Here is an 18558-nt window from a genome sequence, read left to right on the forward strand (position 1 = left end):
TCCTGTTCCTTCCGAATATTTATTAAACAGCGGAGTCATTTAGATATCGGGACTCGGGATCTTACGGTCACCGGAAATTAGTATAACATAGGATAAAACTGAAACCAACGGGTAGTCGTCACATTGCTTACGTCGTACCACCGCACGCGCACAGAATTCAAAACAATAGTCAGCAAGAAATGAATTCTACGAAAGTGATGCAATATAAAATTGGGCACGATATACCCTTGGCAGGTAGACAGAGGAAACAACCGGTTAATTTCACTTTGCTTCACTTAGCCGCTGCGGCACCGACTACTCCGAGTCTCAGATCTGAACATGAGTTCTGGATGGAAAATTCGATTGCCTCAACTTTTAAACTAGAATACAGTTTCGAGATTTGTAAAGTGGTCAACAAAATTGAACAATGGAAATATAGTCATCGGGAGCGTCGGGGAGAGTGTATGAAAGGATATCCGGCTTAACGAAGAAGACAGTTTACTTCAGGAAATCCAACAACGCCAACATCCAATCATAGTTACTATAGACTAGACCAGCGGTTCTCAACCGGGGGTCCGCGAAGCAATTTCAGGGGGTCCGCGAGACCTCTAAATTTTTCGAATGGTTGCTAACCTAATTATCATTTTATTTTTTAATTTGAGAAAGCATGAGGCAGTTTCGCACCACAACTACCAAAATCTCATGACTATCGTATTGTGGAAACTCATTTTCATTGCCAATTTTCCAATAACCTACTGATACAAACATATTGCTGTTTGGAGACGTTTTGCTGGGGTTTGTGGAAAAAATAAAGTTATGGAGGTAGTAACGTCAATCAGGGTGACTTCGTAATGTTTGCGTAACCTTCTCGATTTGAAGTCGTCAGTCTCATCAAATTAGTGAACAGTCGTTTGAAATATAAATTTCCGAAGTATTTCCACAATTTGTCCCAATGCAAGGAACAGCTTCTTGGAGGTCCAGAACTTTAATATGCAATTGAATAGTATATTCATATTGAAATGAACCCGAATATTTTCGGCTGACACTCGTCATAAATCGGACAATGATATACCTGCTCCTAAAGCTCGACAATCAGATTTGGCGCATTCTTATTGCGGATGCCCTATCGACAAGGCTGATTTTTTTTTATGAACAAGGAGTGTTTCGTTGCTATCAAGGCATTACGCTTCAACCCTGAAATTCATATCACCAGTTATATTGGTATGCACTATGCAGCCTTGTCTTTTTAATGTTCAATTGTTCATGGTCGAAAATGTTTGCTCGTAAATATATATATAAACCTGAACAGAACAAGTCGTTTCATGACAGTCTTTCTCTGGTTAGAAAACGTGGATCCATTCTTTGGAGCATAAAATTTGTCTATACTTTTAGATTAGGATTTCACTTTGACAGTAGAAACTCTCTGCGGGCCGAATCCTGCCGGTTGTCCGTATATGCTGCCCGTCCCTGCGCTAGATGATGGACGTGATATGTTCTTGAAATATGTGTTTCTTCATTTTGATGCCATAAATGTTGCGATCGCACCAAAAGTATCGTCGGAAGCGTTATGCGTTAATATTGCATTAGCTTCCATTATCTTTGCGGAAATGGTTTTCGGCACTCCTCGTTCAAATCAAAACGAAGACGCGGATTTTCAAGACACGACCACGTACTTCAAGAAATACAGCAGCAAAATTAGTTTTGAAATAATAAAAGTCCACCAATTTCTACATAAATAGTATGATGTTATCATCAAGAAAAGTCATTATTTTTCTGTTTATCACAAGCCTACAGTTCATATTTGCACAAGACAGATGAAGGTTGCACCATAATAGAGCTAAAATTGAACTAAAACTTGAGGGGGTCCGCGAGGGTCCGTGATGGTCAAAAGGGGTCCGCGAAGCCAAAAAGGTTGGGAACCACTGGACTAGACGGTTAAACGCAAAAGATCGAAGATACAGATCGAATATGAAAAGATCTTTGAAAGTAAAAGTCAATTTAACAAGATGAAGCAATCTGTCTTGACGGACATCTCCTTGACGACATTTCATCGATTTGTAACAGACGCGTTCTCAGTTCCATGCGATGTAGCTGTCGCAGCCATTTTCATGCGGTCCCGACTCCCGACAATGGTTGACTTGAAGTCTCGGATACCGATAAAATTGCCCGTGCGTTGAATTCGACATGCGGAAGGCGGCTGCATTTACATCCGTTACTCAAATTTCTGTTGACTGTATAGTGAATATACAGATTCAGAACAGACAATGACTTCGAAAACTACAGTGTTGCTATACCCTACAATTTGCCGGATCGAATATGCGTGGGGTGTGAGGATTATAGGCCTACTTGATCATTACACCAGGTCGCAAAATGATGAAGCCAAAACTTGTTTACCAGTACCACGCATTAACTACACTTTCCATTGTTATCAATGCTAATGGCGACATGCAGTCCGCTACTATGAGCAATGCTTCCTAGGTTACACTTGGAATGCGTGCCTCTTCGTTACCAAGCATTGCAATGTGTTTGCGGTGATTAACCGGCCATGGGTTGCTTCTCCACGCCACTTTAAACTACTTGTTTTATGTGGGTATTACAATTCATACTGTGGTATATAGGCTATATGTTCATAATTTAGCAGTGGTTTTTGTCATGACTGATAGCGAGAAATGTCAAATACATGTTACGTTTTGTAATGACACTGGAATGACCAGGAGGTCAAAACAGCTCTAGCTTTCCGATATGCTGGCGTTATGATGTCATCTTCGTTGTTTAGAATCCATTGAGTCTGTGACAGCACGTTTTTGTTTGAAATTACCCCTCCCTCCCTCAATTTCCATCCTGATCCATCCCATACGCATAAAATGAACAATGAGCATCATACATGAAAAGGATGCCAACAAAGGGGAAAACTTTAAAGGAGCCACTTGCCTAGACAGTAGACAATCACCTGAGCATCACCGGCATCCTGTCGAAAACACGCTCTCGCTTTACTGTAAAGATATTCCGGTGCAGCCGAGTATAAAAACGGATTCAACATGCTGTTTAATGGAATAATTACGAACGCGGCAATGATTGTTAGATGAAGTTTCTTGGACAACCCTGTAAAATAAATTGTCATCACCATGACATAGAACGATGAAAGATAGCAATATCCGTACGATTTATACGGGGAAAGGATTTGATGTCACTCGCAACGCTTATATGATCTCTTAAATAATGTGAATATGATGAGAACCTTCGAAAGGGTGATACCAATAGCAAAATTTCGATGGATTGGACAGAATATCAAAATAATTGACTTCACCATAATAAAAGAAGTGCATGATTGGCCAATGGCTTGATATCTCTCATAAAACGATATGCCATAGCGCAAACTCTGCGCTATATGAACCAGTTGAGATGTAGCATTTCATATTCTAGTTGATATTTGAAATTCCTGGCCGACTTTGGCCCGACAATCATTATAAGGCATAAGCGACCGGCCAGGACGCTACATAACTCAAATTCTAACATATAAGAAATTTGTACAAATTGCTGGCCTGATTCGAACTTTCATTGAGCATTATTCACTGCTTTCAAACAGAACTCGACCAATGATCTCGATCGCCCCACATCATTATTAAACAATGTCCTAGGATTTGATGGTAAAGCCAGCTTCATTGACGACTCGTAGGAGCCAGTGTCTCATGAGTTGAACAAAATCCATTCATGGAAGCAAAGAAAAGCGCCTAAGAATTAACCCTGACAATATTAAAATTTTCCTGTCTCTCGAATCAGCATCCATCCAACCTTTTCCAGCATTGCCTTTGGAAACTGTTCAGTGTTCACCTTCTAATTATCACGGTCCACCGGCATGTCACGTAGACTAAAATATATTATCGTACAATTATTATCGGTCGGTGTACTTTTCAATCTTTCATTCGCACCTGCGCTATTGTATTAGTGTAAGGGCGTAAACTCATCATGAACATATTTCAAGCCTATCATCACCCTTTAAAATAGCGCGGTTTCCGCGGTTATTGTTACCGTCATAAATTTCAGGCATAATACAAAAAAAAAACGGTTATCATTTATAGACTAGAATAGATTATATCTCCAAGTTGTTTTCTCATGCATACTTCGTAACATATGTATGGAGCCTATACTTAGAGTTGCATTTAAAACAAAAATAAATTTAAACAAACATGTTTAAAACATGGCCCATGTTCAAAACATGTTTTTATTAGCCATGATGTCACGAATCTTTAATTGTGACGTCACAATGAAATGACACTTACAATGGAAAATTGAGGTGAATATAGCTCCTTTAGCGAAAGAGGCTTACGAACTCTGTGTTAAGCGGACCAAAAAATATGTTTGGCCAGGACCGTGGTCATCATCATCGGAACACCAATTCCGTACCAACGATATAAAACTGTACGCGCTATAGCTGTGAAACCGATGACGATTTAGTTACATATCGTGTACGTCTCTGCCCTTTGTCATCACTTGGTCCGTACCGGGTTTTCACTGGTGTAACAAAAGTAATTAATTGGTTAATTAATCTATCAACAGCGTCAGTGTGTTCCTCTATTTGACGACAACTGGTGCGATAAGTATCTAGAAAATCGAATTCGCTTACCGCTCTCGCCAGACGGTTGACATGCTGAAGGTGAGTCATGGAAAATGTGCACAATACCAACGATACATATAGGCATCCAGCATACGAAGTCACTTGCTAGAATAAAGAATATCTTCCTCCTCAATTTGAGAACATCGCTGGTAGCTGGACTGCTATTTCCGTTCACCTTATCCTCCAAATGCTTCCTCGAATTCATAGATCATGGAGTTATATAACATACAAATGTATACGATAGCTATGTTGGAACCGCGGCTGCCAATCAATGGCAATGACTAATTAACATTTTATCAATATTTATAAAATTGAGTTTTCAAGCACAATCTGATCCTGCAGTGGATTTTCGTCACATATTCATGGACGAAAGTCATGGAAGCCAGGTATACTACTACACCACCTCCTATTTCCCTATGTAGCCTATAGTGTCAGTCTGAATTTGTTGGGGGGGGGGTGCCATTTCTGAAATGGATTGCTATGGTATGGTATGATTAACCGTGTGATTATAGGTCTACATCAGGGGTTTCCTGGAGGCCAGGAGGTCAAAACACGCACTCAACTCATATATTTGTGATGGCACGCCATCATTGGTCATCAGTGGTTGCATGCAATTAGGCCCGATCGGTAGTGGAATTGTGACTATTGTCGAGGTACGTCATGTGCAATGGCGTAGTCAGGAGAGGTTGTGGTTCAAAATCTAAAGAACGACCTTCTAAAATGCCAATTATATTACCAATATTTATAAGCTCACTTGCAATCAAGCAATTGGTATCACGTTGTTGCGTTTCTACCAAACAATACGATGACACTTTTCAAGGGAAAGCCTCAGATTTGACTTGATATCTTAAGGGGAACAGCAGAAGGTCACACTGTTTTGCAATAAATATTTATTAGACTATCATATAATCATATTCTAGTTTTGTTCTTTTAACATTCCATTGATGCACATGCACTTTGTGTAGCAGTAATATATAGTAATGTATTGAGTATATAGTTAGATGCACATTGTGATGGATTTTTGTTTTAATGATTTGGGGTTCTCTGGAGGGTTGCAGATTAGCGTAAGTGTTCCCAAGGTTAGTAAAGGTTAAGAACCACTGGACTCTATATTGAACATTTTATATAAGATGCTGTGCCTGCAAGTTTGGATTTTATGCTGGCGTATTCGGTATTTGCAAATATTAATATTATTTTTTATCATTCTATCACAAACGGTAGCGCGTATCGCCAGTTTAGGCCTTCTGCACCACTGTTATGGGTTTCGTAAGTTGCATTTTGTAATGCTGCTTGGAGGACGTCGCTCTCTCTCTCCCCCCCCTCTCTCTCTCTCTCTCTCTCTCTCTCTCTCTCTCTCTCTCTCTCCCCCCTCTCTCTCTCTCTCTCTCTCTCTCTCTCTCTCTCTCTCTCTCTCTCTCTCTCTCTCTCTCTCTCTCTCTCTCTCTCTCTCTCTCTCTCTCGTGCGTCTACGTTCGGGTCTCTGATGCTGAGTCTACAGCTAAACTCACTCTGTCTCTGGGTGTTTGAACACGGTGTATCTACAGGGGGATCGGCGATGACGAACCGAAATATCTAATTGTATTATGGTTTGTCGAGGTCATTTGTATATGACAAAGTATGTGCTAGATTATGAAAGGGGTTGTTTTAAACCGGGCTGGTATAGTAGCAGCATGCTGTCTCCTAAAACCACGTATACGCGAGCATGCGAAGAATCTTCATCATGCAGAAATGAAGGTAATATATATATAATAATTTGATTAACCTGTCTGTGTAAAGAGTCATATATCCAGCAGCCATTGCGGTGAAGCAAACTATGTTGATTATATATATCATCAATGTCCAAGGCCATGCATTTTCTCCAAGGTTCGTGAATAAATTGGGAATGCATAGTTTAAATTGATGGTAATACCCGTACCGGTGCACGATTGTGACATTGAAGATTTCACGGAAAAAGTAATGAATTTGGGCCCAGGATCCAAGCGGTCTGAAATTGAAGAACTATTTTTCAATTGTGTAATGAAATATTATTTGAGTGTGTAAGTATTAGGGGAAAATTGAACAATCACTATGCATAACACTTCTGTCTTCCATACATTCTGAATAACTTTCTCATGTATTGGGTCAGGAAGATAACGCTGGTCAGTGGCCATTTTAAAACGGATATGTGATTATGTGATTCCAGAAGAGTTTTATCCACTGATTCCGGATCTGCCTTTATTTATTTGCTCGCACATTCGGTTTTTGAGATATTCGCATTTTAAATTATCACAGTTATGCTAATATCTTCATAATAGGAAGATTGCGAAGTACATTGTAATCCAATAGTGACGTAACTGGTGAAGCATTATATATGTGCGAGACTGTTGTCGTGGATAATTACGGTATAAAGGGGAATTTCGATCTTCATTGTTGCAAAAAAATGTTTTTGGGCAGTTAATTCCAGTTGTAGATACTGCAGTATGCAGCATGCTTGGGATGGGGTGTATGTATTTTGTTTGATTAAATTATAATTAGGCATTCTATTTCGTGATCAATAAAAAAGTAGGTACCGCGATTCACATCATATACTATACATCTTATTCAACTGGTATACACAATTAGCTGCACAATAGAACGTGGTCGCTGTCTTTTGCTGTCCCCACAATATGGCGAGGGCCCATTGACCACATTTAGGACAGCTATTCCTGCCTATCAGTGTGTAAGGGTTTTCTTCAAAAAGAAAAATTGTATATCCTAACTTAGACAAAACGATGCTTTAACACAGGGGTGGGCAAACTTTTGAGTTCGCGGGCCGCATTCGACATCTGAATCCATTCGCGGGCCGCACTATATAAAATTGGGACTATACACCAAAACGCAGTAGTGGTGTTTGATTATATCACATAGTGATGACATGAAGATAATATATATGCTGATTCAATGCAAGCCAAACATTACTTTGATGGTATCGGACAAGCGTGAGAAACAGTGGCGAGATTTCATAGGCTGTTCGACCGCAATATCCAATTTATCGGTTGTCCCGAATCTCAGAACAGGATTAAAATTTAAATCTGTGAGCAGCGATCTGATCATAGATTTACCAATTCCACTTTTGGTACAGTTCCAGGACACACAATGCTGACAGCATCATAACCATGTTAACTTCATACACGCTTCTACTATGTGTAGATAAAATATAAATCCTCTAATTGTACGCGTACAGAGAACGAATCTACCCAAGACACGCGCGAATCGTTATTATAAGCTCACCACTGAAATAATTAAAACTGGACTGGCCAATCTGAAATCACACTCGTGATCCGAATTATGTCAATGTCGTTTAGGACTTCTGTGATGTTTACCAGTTGAAACCTTTTAAACTGCGTGGGCCTTGAGATCGGGCTGTCGTGCCAGAAATTGAACATAAAGCGAAAAAAATTTCAGTTGAGCTCAGCTTCGCGTCCCCTTCAGATGCTTTCACGACCCCCAAGGAGGGTGCGCCCATCCGTTTGACAACCACTGTCTTAGAAATATTATGGTGATGCATACTAAGAAATATGTAAATCAAGTTAATTTTAATTCGAATTTTATTATGCATTTTATCAATATTTTTGATAAGTTTCTTTAGACTCTCGCGGGCCGCACAGAACGATGTCGAGGGCCGCATGCGGCCCGCGGGCCGTAGTTTGCCCACCCCTGCTTTAACATGTTCCGCCTCCGTCTCATGATGGCATTGTATCTGTTTATTGTATCTGTCCCTTTGCGCCCTGACTGGAGTCAGATTTGAATCAGTAGTGAATATTAAAAATCACTCGACTTGACTCCAGCCAAAACTATACAGATACATTGACTTGTGACTCGGAACCATGAGACTTGGTTACAACCCTACTATATATATACCCAATATCCACACAGTATGCATGAACTGTTTCTAAAAAGAAATATACCCGCCTTTCCCGCATCACACTTATTCATTATCAAGTTATGTTATGTATCAACTAGAAATGGTGTGAACGTGAGGTTCACGTTCGCGTTCCATGGGTGAACCTCATAAATTTAGAGGTTCACGTATACAAACGAACCTTGGTAGGTTCTGCACTGTGAACCTTTTATATATATTACAATTTTCATATCATTATAACATCTTTGGTCGAAATTTACTTCATTTCGACCGCGGGTCACTCTATTCATGGCGGCGCTAGCAGCATAAAAAAATCAACACGTAACGAGCATGCACCTTGACAATCTCAAAAATTTTACTTGCTTTGGTACAAATAACGTTGCGCGAAATATCCAGTTTTCCGTTCGTGAATATTTCCTGACACTCTGCAGTGAGCTTGACCCGTAGTCACACAACATCAAGAGCGAAATAAGCTACATGTAGCTAGTCAGAGAATGATGCTTTTTCAACCGATCAATGAAATTGATATTATCGTCTGATGTAAAAATCTGGCAAGTGTACGGGGTCCATCTTGACTTCATATGTTTACTGTATCATAAAAACCAAATCCGTGCTAATGGGGTGTTGGCTACTGCTGTATAACTTGTTAATGGGGTAATATCGGTAACAAGTATAGAAACCCGTTTTACATTCTGGTCAATATCAACGTAGCAACAATCAGACGCCGAATATATTGTCCGATCTGGCCTAGACTGTTAAGGCGTAAGCTTATATTCTCTTGCAAGTCATCGTCGAAATCATTGGCAGAGCGACGAAATACATTGATTTTATGGGATTATTATATCATTTGATTGCCCCAGTTGATACATTCGGCGACGTTTATGAAGTCAGTATATACTTCAGCATCGTGATATGATATGGCCGGAGTTGTCGCTAGGTATCGTGTACAACTGTCCATTAATGTATCCCTTCACTGAAATGTAGGGTTGGAATTAGCAATTTCACGTCACGTGACGCCATGATGTTCACGTTCGCGTTCATACAGAACCTTTCAAAAAGGTTCGCGTTCACACGAACCTGAACCTTTCAGAGGTTCACACCATCTCTATCTAACTAACATACATAAACATGATAGTTCAGATAGTAGCAAAAATTCAAAGCTTTCGGATTCCTTACGTTACATTTGTGTCAGCTTCCGTGTAATTTTGGAGGATGCCGCTGAGGTTTCTCACTTCGATGTAACGAACGGTTTGCAAGTAAAGAGCTTGGTTCTGTCTGTTATTCAAAACACAATGATGTCGTTCGCATTTCACTAAAAGTATTTCTTGAACATAGGCGTCGGCATTTACAGCTTATAGATAAATTTATGTTATTATCCATATATAACCCAACCAATTAAACGGATTGGTTCCAATTGCAACTTGCAAGTCTCTGTCCAGTGAATGTGCTCAGTCATAATCAACTACAAATTGAACAGGAAATGAACACTCTATGATCTTTTATTGCGAATTACATCGTTAATGTCACGCTTTGAATTTCCTTGTTACTTTATTATCAATGCAGTGTAACTATACTCGATTAAAAGTTTACTTAACCATACCCCAATGTTTCACTATCCTTGCACCCGCATACAACTCGTGTCTAGTGATTTATAGATTGTAAAATCTTGGAAAAGGGTCTACTATTGACATCATCCCTAAAACATACCCTAAACGTCTGGATGGGCCTATATATAGTAGCCAGAACCGTAACTGCCGCATCCCCTCCCGCTCCACAAACACACACACATCAATTGAGGGGCCCGAGCTTGAAGGGGCCCAAAATTATTTCGTGAACTAACATAAATTGTAGAGTATTTTTTAGAAAATGTATGCCACCTCTTCAATTTTAATTTATTTATAGAAACATTTCGGTACCACGACTCACCAAGACATGTGAAGCGTGCCAGAACGATCGGCAGCAGGAAAACCTTGGTCAAAAAGGACTGCCCTTATACTGACCGAAAGCCTCGATATACATAATTATACATGTATGTTTAATTGTCTATGTGCGCCTAAATGGCTGGCGCCAAATGTTCCTGTCCTGGAAATCTGAACCCCACAAGACAAATGCAATCCCGCAGAGAAAAATTATTTGCCAGTCAAGAAATGCCAATTTGAAATCGTGTGTGTCTTTTAGTTTAGTACGTTTGGGTGAATTCAATATCTCTTAACATAGCAGACATGAGGTCACAAAATAACATAGTGAACGAAGTCATTATACCAACGGATCTGCCCGAATATATGTTTAATTTTTATATGCAGACCCTACAATTTCCAAGACACCTCACTCAGCTCTACAGGTAAATCTGATTCTGTGAGCAGAGAGAGAATAAAAATTAAATGCAATATATATGCAATTCCCAATCGTATTGACCGATTCAATCATGAATTAAAGAATTTTTTGCGCTTAGCGCGTTTAGGCGAAATAAGGTGACTCGTATATATGCCACGTATGTTTTGTCTTAAGTAACGGCAAAAACGCAGAGCCTGGTGTGGGGTCTGGGGGCGAAGCGCCCATAATTTGGATTTGACACCCTTTATGGGGCCCAAGATTAACGTTTTGAGGCGGCCCGAGGAAGTGCTGTTTCGGTCCTGACCATAGCACTCGGATAAAGTAACAATGAATTCGATGTAATCGCACGATATTCTTGTGACGAAAATGTCTTCCATGGAGTCGAGCAGTGGTATCACGGCCAACAGAGTAGACAGCAACCACGATAAAGAAAGAGCAATCATGTATCCCCTTACAGATATCCGATGAAAAGGTCTGAACAGAAAATTACAAGTCGATTGCTAACGATATAGTCGGTATAGTATCTGAGGCTCAGTTGCGTTATAATTACATTGCCGCAATTATGAAAGAACACGCAGATCCAAGCAAGTATCCCATCTAGGACGATTGGAGACCGTGTTTAGATTTGTAAAAATAATTGTCTCCCATGGTGACGGAAGGCTTCAACATACATAGATTTTTATTGAAGTAGCCTACGTTACGAGTTACATCTTGACGAAATGCAGAACTGGTGAGGAATTAAATCGTCAGATAAATTTATAGACTGAATCTTTTGAAGTTACGGACTGTTGCAACCTCACAGTTCATACATATCACTTCATTAAATATGTATAATATATCCAGCATTCATTTTATTTCAAGAAAATGAATTGGAATTGATATTTATTAGATACATACGAAGCTAATAAATATTATTCCTTCACAGCTCCATGATCGGAATATGTGAATGCGGATAAATCAACGTACCTACAACGATTTACATCATCCCCTGATTATTCCATACACTCTCGAGAAGGCGATAAGCAGCATCGTAAATATAGATTGCTCGCAGCCGATAACGGATAAGCTATTGATGACGTTGCATGGTGTAATGAAATTGTGTCGGTCTGCAACAGCTGGTGCCCGCTTACGGAAAGTATCCAGTATCGCTAGAATAGTTACAGTGCAGATCTGAAAGTTGATAACAATATTCCGTCGACAGGTTATTATTGGTACATTCAATTGGTTTGACATTCACCTAATACAATGATTATGCGATAGGAGTATAGGGGTTTTATGATGCAATTCACCCCAAATCGACGTCGTAACGGATGGTAGGGCTGGTGTGAACCTCGGAAAGGTTCAGGTTCGTGTGAACGCGAACCTTCTTGAAAGGCTCTGTGTGAACGCGAACGTGAACCTCATGACGTCGCGTGACGTCATATTGCTGATTCCACCTTACGTTTCAGTGAAGTGACATATAAATGTACATGATATCCCGCGACGACTCGGCCACATATTGCCACAATGCTGAAGTACATACTGACTTTTCAAGCGTCGCCAAATGTATCAAATGGGGCAATCGCTTTGCCAAAAATTTCAACGAGGGCTTGCAAGAGAATATAAGATTACGCCTTAACGGCCGGTCTAGGCCAGACCGAACAATGCATTCGGTGGCTGAGTGTTGTTACGTTGATATTGAGCAGAGTTTAAAACGGATTTTACCCCATTATAAACTTATACAGCAGTAGCCAACTCCTCAATAGCCCGGATCTGGTTTCTATGACGCAATCAACATATGAAATCGCGATGGATCCCGTACGCTTGCTAGATTTTTTTCGTCAGACAACGATATCAATTTTTTTGATTGGTTCAATAAGCATCATTCGCTGACTACCTGTAGCGTATTTCGCTTAGATGTGGTGTGGTTGCGGGACAAGCTTACAGCAGCGAGTCACTAAATATTCACAAACATAAAGCTGGACATATCGAGCAAACTTTTGCAACAAAACAGGTGAAATTTTCGAGATTGTCAAGGTGCAGGCTTGTTCAGTGTTAATTTTTTATGCTGCCAGCACCATGCATAGAGAGGCCCGTAGTTGAAATGCAACAAAGTAGTTGAAATGAAATATATTTCAACCAAAGATGTTATAATGCCGTGAAAATTGTAATATACGAAAAAGGTTCAGTGCAGAACCAAGGTTCGTTTGTGAACGTGAACCTCTTAATTTTCGAGGTTCGCACACAGAACGCGAACGAGAACCTCACGTCCACATCATCCCTAGCGGATGGTATGGACGTGGTATATTCAGCAATTCCATCGCCACCGGATTATTTGATTGCGGGTTCTAATAAATCAATATAGATTCTACAGGTCCATACAGTTACTATCCAGGGTTGTAATGACTCGAGTCATGACTGGAATCGAGTCAGACTCGAGTCACGATTTTCTGATGACTCTACTTGACTCGAGTCATTTTCTCAAAATACGGAAATGATTCGACTCGACTGTAGTCAATTTGTGTATTGACTCGACTTGGACTCGAGTCATTGCGCATGACTCGAGACTCAGACGGCCAAGAGCGACATTTCATTGTCATTTCGAAGAACAGTAAAGGAACCAGCATATTGGGATTTCGTATATTGGTACTGGTACTTGAAAATACGACCAGAAACTGTTAAAATTGAGGAAAATTGGTGTATATTATCAATGCGAACCATTTGATATCACCAAACAGAGTTATAAAAGTGGGTTTAACGGGACTTTAACTGGAAACTGAGCAGTCAACACAATGACTTGGACTCGGACTCGAGTCATAATACCATGACTCGGACTTGAACCTCTGCTCGATGACTTGGACTCGGACTTGACTCGGTGGTGAATTGAATATGACTCGACTTAACTCGAGTCAAAACCATAAAAGTGAGATTGACTTATGACTCGGAGCTTTGTGACTTGGTTACAACCCTTTTACTATCCAATAACTTTTGAAGCTTGTCCCACTGCGACTATAGCGTGGCATAGTTGGTGGTGTATTAATGAGCCACTCTCCTAGGCACTGCACAATGTCTTAAAAATACCTAAAAGACTGAATGTGGGTATTGCTATAAGTCTGGAGATCAGCAAGTGGAAATGCGAGCAACAATCTTACAGCCACGAGCAAATCCGCCACCGATAAATTGAGAAAAAGCATCTTCGTAAGTTTTTTCTCCGCCGTGAGTTTATCACCCTTTCGCCAAATTCGAATGATTGTGATGAACATCACCATAATATTTCCGAGTATTGCAGAAACTCCTTTTCGTAAATAGAATACATCAATTGAAGCACCAAGATTTGTGAAGTATAAATGATTAACTTGCATACCTATTATATAACCAATTGCTTTTACGGGCGTGACCGAACGCAAAAACTCGAAGTCGAATTTACTGTCAATTGCTTCGTTTGACTTGTTGCATATCTGAACGGATGAAACTTATTAAATAAATCAAATGGCATGCGACACGAGCCTGGTAAAAACTAGAGCCCAGTCGATATCCGTCTCCGTAGAAAGATAGGTATCGACCAACTTCAGCTAATATTTATCGGCATGTCCGATAACGCCATCGTCGAAAGGACTATACTTTCTTACACATTTGTAGTTTTATTCTAAATAAATTAAGTTCTGAGTTTATGTGCGACAATTTCTGGATGTCTTCTTCCAAATCATATCCCATGATCGATATAAAAAATCAAAATTACCTTTAGCAGAAAAGTTTTGCTAACCCCTGGCTTACGTAAATGCGTTGTCTTCGCGTTCTAGAATCTGATGATTAGGCTACAATGCGCCGCGTGCTTCCCTACTGACACAATGTAAGGAGTTACGGTACGATAATTTACGATATCGTACTAGTACGCCAGGAAAGAATTCCGCAATACAAATGTCGATAAATCTTATCGGAGCGTACGGCACCAATTCCCTGCTCTTTATATGATGATAGCAGCCACGAAGCGCGGTTATCTAATACTAATTTCACTTTAAAACGTAATTATAATGTACGATGCACATCGCGGAAACTCATGAGGACTTACCCGCGTTCTACAGTAGATATTGCAATCATATTGAAGATGCTGCGTTGTATTCGAATCTCTGCCAATGATGGAGGTAGTAGTTACTAGTTTGCAAAAGTGGATAACCCTCCAAGCCTGGATAGTGATTCTTGTTTACTGTGTTTGTACCGGTCGATGCACATTGCACATGTATGAGTATCAGTTTTATTAAGAATTTCATCATTTCAAAACACCACAAAACAGCGACAAAGTGAAACGGTAGGAAGGTGTCGAAACGACTTGTAGTATTCATTGAAATCAGACAGCCACCTGAGCCTATAGGCGACTTAAAACGGAGGCGTGAACAAGTGAACACTGAATGAAAAGTAAAAAACGGTAACACAAAGCGACAAAATTAGGTGGCATGTGAGGGAAGGCGAGTAGCCAAAATTAAGCATTGAAAGTAACCTTCCAAACTGTTCGGCGATTGCTTTTAAGACTGAGAAAAGAGGTAGTCACTTGTGGTGCCAGGTAAGTAATTCCAGTAGTGCACCAGCTATTAGGGATGGTGTGAACCTCTGAAAGGTTCAGGTTCGTGTTAACGCGAAACTTTTTTAAAGGTTCTGTGTGAACATGAACGTGAACCTCATGACGTCATATTGCTAATTCCAACCTTACATTTCAATGAAGTGATAACCTATAATTTGTACATTGTACAGCTGTACAATGTACACGATACCTTGCGACGACTCGACCACATAATTTCACAATGCTGAACTATATATTGTCGTTTTAAACGTCGCCAAATGTTACAACTGGGGCAATCAAATGATATAACAAACCCGTAAAATCAATATCTTCCGTTGCTCTGCCAACAATTTACGCCTTAACGGTCTAGGCCAGACCGGACAATATATTCGGCGTCTGACTATTTCTACATTGATATTAAGCTGAGTGTAAACGGGTTTCTATGCTTGCCACCGATATTACCTCATTAACAAGTTGTCCAGCAGTAGCCAACGCACCAATCGCTCTGATTTTTTTATCGTAAAATAAACATATGAAATCAAGATTGACTCCGCACGCCTTCCAGATTCTTTACATCCGAGAACGATGACAATTTCATGGATTGGTTGAATAAGCATCATTCGCTGACTACCTACATGTAGTGTATTTCGCTCTTGATGTTGTGTGATTTCGGGTCAAGCTCACAGCAAGGAGTCACTATGTATTCGAGCTAACTTTTGTAACAAAGCAAGTGAAATTTTTGAGATTGTCAAGGTACATGCTCGTGTAGTGTTTTTTTATGCTGCATGCATATAGTGAGTGACCCGCAGTTGAAACGCAATAACTTTCAACCAAAGATGTTATCATGAAGTGAGAATAGTAATATATGAAAAAGGTTCACAGTGCAGAACCTACGAGGTTCGTTTGTGAACGTGAACCTCTAAATTCCTGAGGTTCACGCACAGAACGCGAACGTGAACCGCACGTTCACACCATCGCTACCAGCTATCCCTATATACCAGCCTTAGTGGATCTCTATTTAGAGTGACTCGGTAAGATAGCTGAGCCCAAAATGTACCGCTCCCGTTACGCCGGTATGTCACTGGTAAGTCAAGATGTACATTGTACATCTACTTTTCGAAGTACTCCAAATAGGTTTCACCAACTCGCACTACATACGTAAGTGGTTATGACTATTGATTACTTCTACTTCTACCGAATTGTTTTCAGATTTAGACCGAATTAGGCCTGAAATAGATACTTTTCATTTACTTGTGATTAGCTACTTCTATTTCGGTGTATTGCTTATAAAGGCCTAGTGCAGTATACAGTGATGTGCTAGCTCGGTCACAGGCCCTCCTAACACACCATGCAAATGCTAAAGTACTAAGCATGCCTTATTCGCTTTCGTTCTGCAAGAGCATGGAAAAAGTTTAACCTATAATTCGCGTCGGAGCCTTCGGGGCTTCGTCACCATTTCGGACAATTCATTGTCTATATCGCGACCTTCGAGCAATGCGGTAAGTCGACTTGCTCCATATGAACCATTCGTGGAAACCTCGCATACGATAACTACGATAGTTGGTACTTGAGTACCAACGATTAATAGTTTAACCATCTCTGATATGTAGCTAATACGAACAGAAATTTGAGATACCTTGAATCTTCTGTGATGCCGTTTTCGGACAAGTGTTCATATTCGTAGCACGGTTCACGTTCCTGGCCGACTCCGTTTGCAACGTAGCGATAGGCATGTGCAAAGCAGTGACATGATGTGATTGCATGTAGGCAGGTGACACCATCTCGATGTGCAATATTATCACCGCGCGAATTCATTGAAGTATACATTAGAGCTGGAATAAGCATAAGCAGGACCGTAACTGCCGCACCCCAGACTCCCTAATTGGGGATGCGATCTCGAAGGGGGCCCAAAATTATTTCGTGAATTGGCATAAATTATATAGCGTCTTTTTTGGAATTTTATGCAACTTTTCTAATGTTTCCAGATATATTGGCTATTGGGTACTCTTCCTCCAAGAAAAAAATACGCATTATTCATTGAAATGGGCATTTCGGCGTCGACCATGACTGCGCCACGACATACCAAGACCATCATGGTCATACCATTCAGGCCATCATGTAACATGCGACTCCAGGAAGTGTGCCAGAACGATCGGCAGTGAAAATAGGGCTGCCCTTATGCTGACCGAAGACTTCGATATATATACAATGCATACATATCTAATACATACATGCATATATGTTTAATTGCCCATAGGAGCTTAAATGGCTGGCGTCAAATGTACTTGTGAAATAGCAGACAGGAAGTCACGAAATAACATCATGTAACGGAGTCATTATATCAACGTTCGAAGATTTTTAATTAGTATTTGCGGACCCTAAAGCTCCCAAGATACCTGACTCAGCTCCACCGGTGAATCTTATTACGTGATCAGAAAGGATAAAAAAAATTGATAGCAATATACATGCAACTCCCTATCATGTTGACCGAATCAATTATGAGAAAATTTTTGCGCTATTAGGTGAAATAATTATTTAAGCCGTCTCATTATCAGTACAGCAAATCTCAGTGATAATTCGCGGCAAAAACGAACAACCTGATGGGGAGTCTGAGCGCGAAACCCCCTAGAAATTCGGTTTATCCCTCTATGGGGCCCAAACCAACGTTTTGGGGATGGCTGACGAAGTGCTGTTTCGGTCCTGAGTAAAGCATATTTTCCTGTTCCGGTTTGTAGTAATTAACATGTGCGTGACAAAGCTTGCCGAAAACGGGGATCAGCGAAAGAAAAGAAAATCGGAGCAGTCGCTGTAGGATGAATTGACAAAAACCTTGTATATGTAGCTAACCGGACTGATATTCTTACACAACAGCAGTATTGAAATAACTCAGACTAAGGGCGTGATAAGACAGACATGACCAACGATTAGCAATGCCATCGCACAGAAGATGTATAAGCCGGACCCTGTTCGTTTGTAAATCGATTGACTTCGCTCAGTCTATTTCGAAAAAGCCTGTTGCTGATCGTAAATTCATAATGATTCTGTGACTTGAATATTTTATTGTGGCTTCACTCCTGCGCGAATACTCGTCACTACAGATGATCAATACTCAGTAGTTTTGGGTAATCCCTGTCATAGACACTGCGCGTGGAACCGGTTTGCATTATCTTTCGCTTTGCTTTGTTATGCATAGCCGTTGTTCGCTATTTTTAGATA

General features: G+C 40.3%; 1 protein-coding gene across 3 annotated transcripts; it reads right to left on the bottom strand.

Annotated features, from left to right (window-relative positions):
• LOC145455812 (uncharacterized) lies at positions 1–18349 on the bottom strand. Of its 3 annotated transcripts, none has more exons than XM_080333826.1 (7): positions 11775–11901; positions 11157–11282; positions 9651–9749; positions 6357–6578; positions 4604–4788; positions 2930–3081; positions 1–2176 (listed from the first exon to the last, which is right to left on the bottom strand). In XM_080333826.1, the coding sequence occupies exons 2-7, from the start codon at positions 11249–11251 to the stop codon at positions 2027–2029; spliced, it is 903 nt and encodes a 300-aa protein (XP_080189952.1). In that variant the 5' UTR covers positions 11252–11282; positions 11775–11901; the 3' UTR covers positions 1–2026. The 3 variants fall into 3 exon arrangements, with proteins under 3 accessions (XP_080189952.1, XP_080189953.1, XP_080189954.1); XM_080333827.1 differs by having other exon boundaries at positions 2034–2210; XM_080333828.1 differs by lacking the exons at positions 1–2176; positions 2930–3081; positions 4604–4788; positions 6357–6578; positions 9651–9749 and adding exons at positions 13940–14082; positions 14152–14245; positions 14857–14914; positions 16979–18349 and having other exon boundaries at positions 10629–11282; positions 11775–11978.
• Positions 18350–18558: the final 209 nt, after the last annotated feature.

This window comes from Botryllus schlosseri, chromosome 14, assembly GCF_051294905.1.
Source record: "Botryllus schlosseri isolate E-star chromosome 14, Bs_hap1, whole genome shotgun sequence".
Classification (NCBI taxonomy): domain Eukaryota; kingdom Metazoa; phylum Chordata; class Ascidiacea; order Stolidobranchia; family Styelidae; genus Botryllus; species Botryllus schlosseri.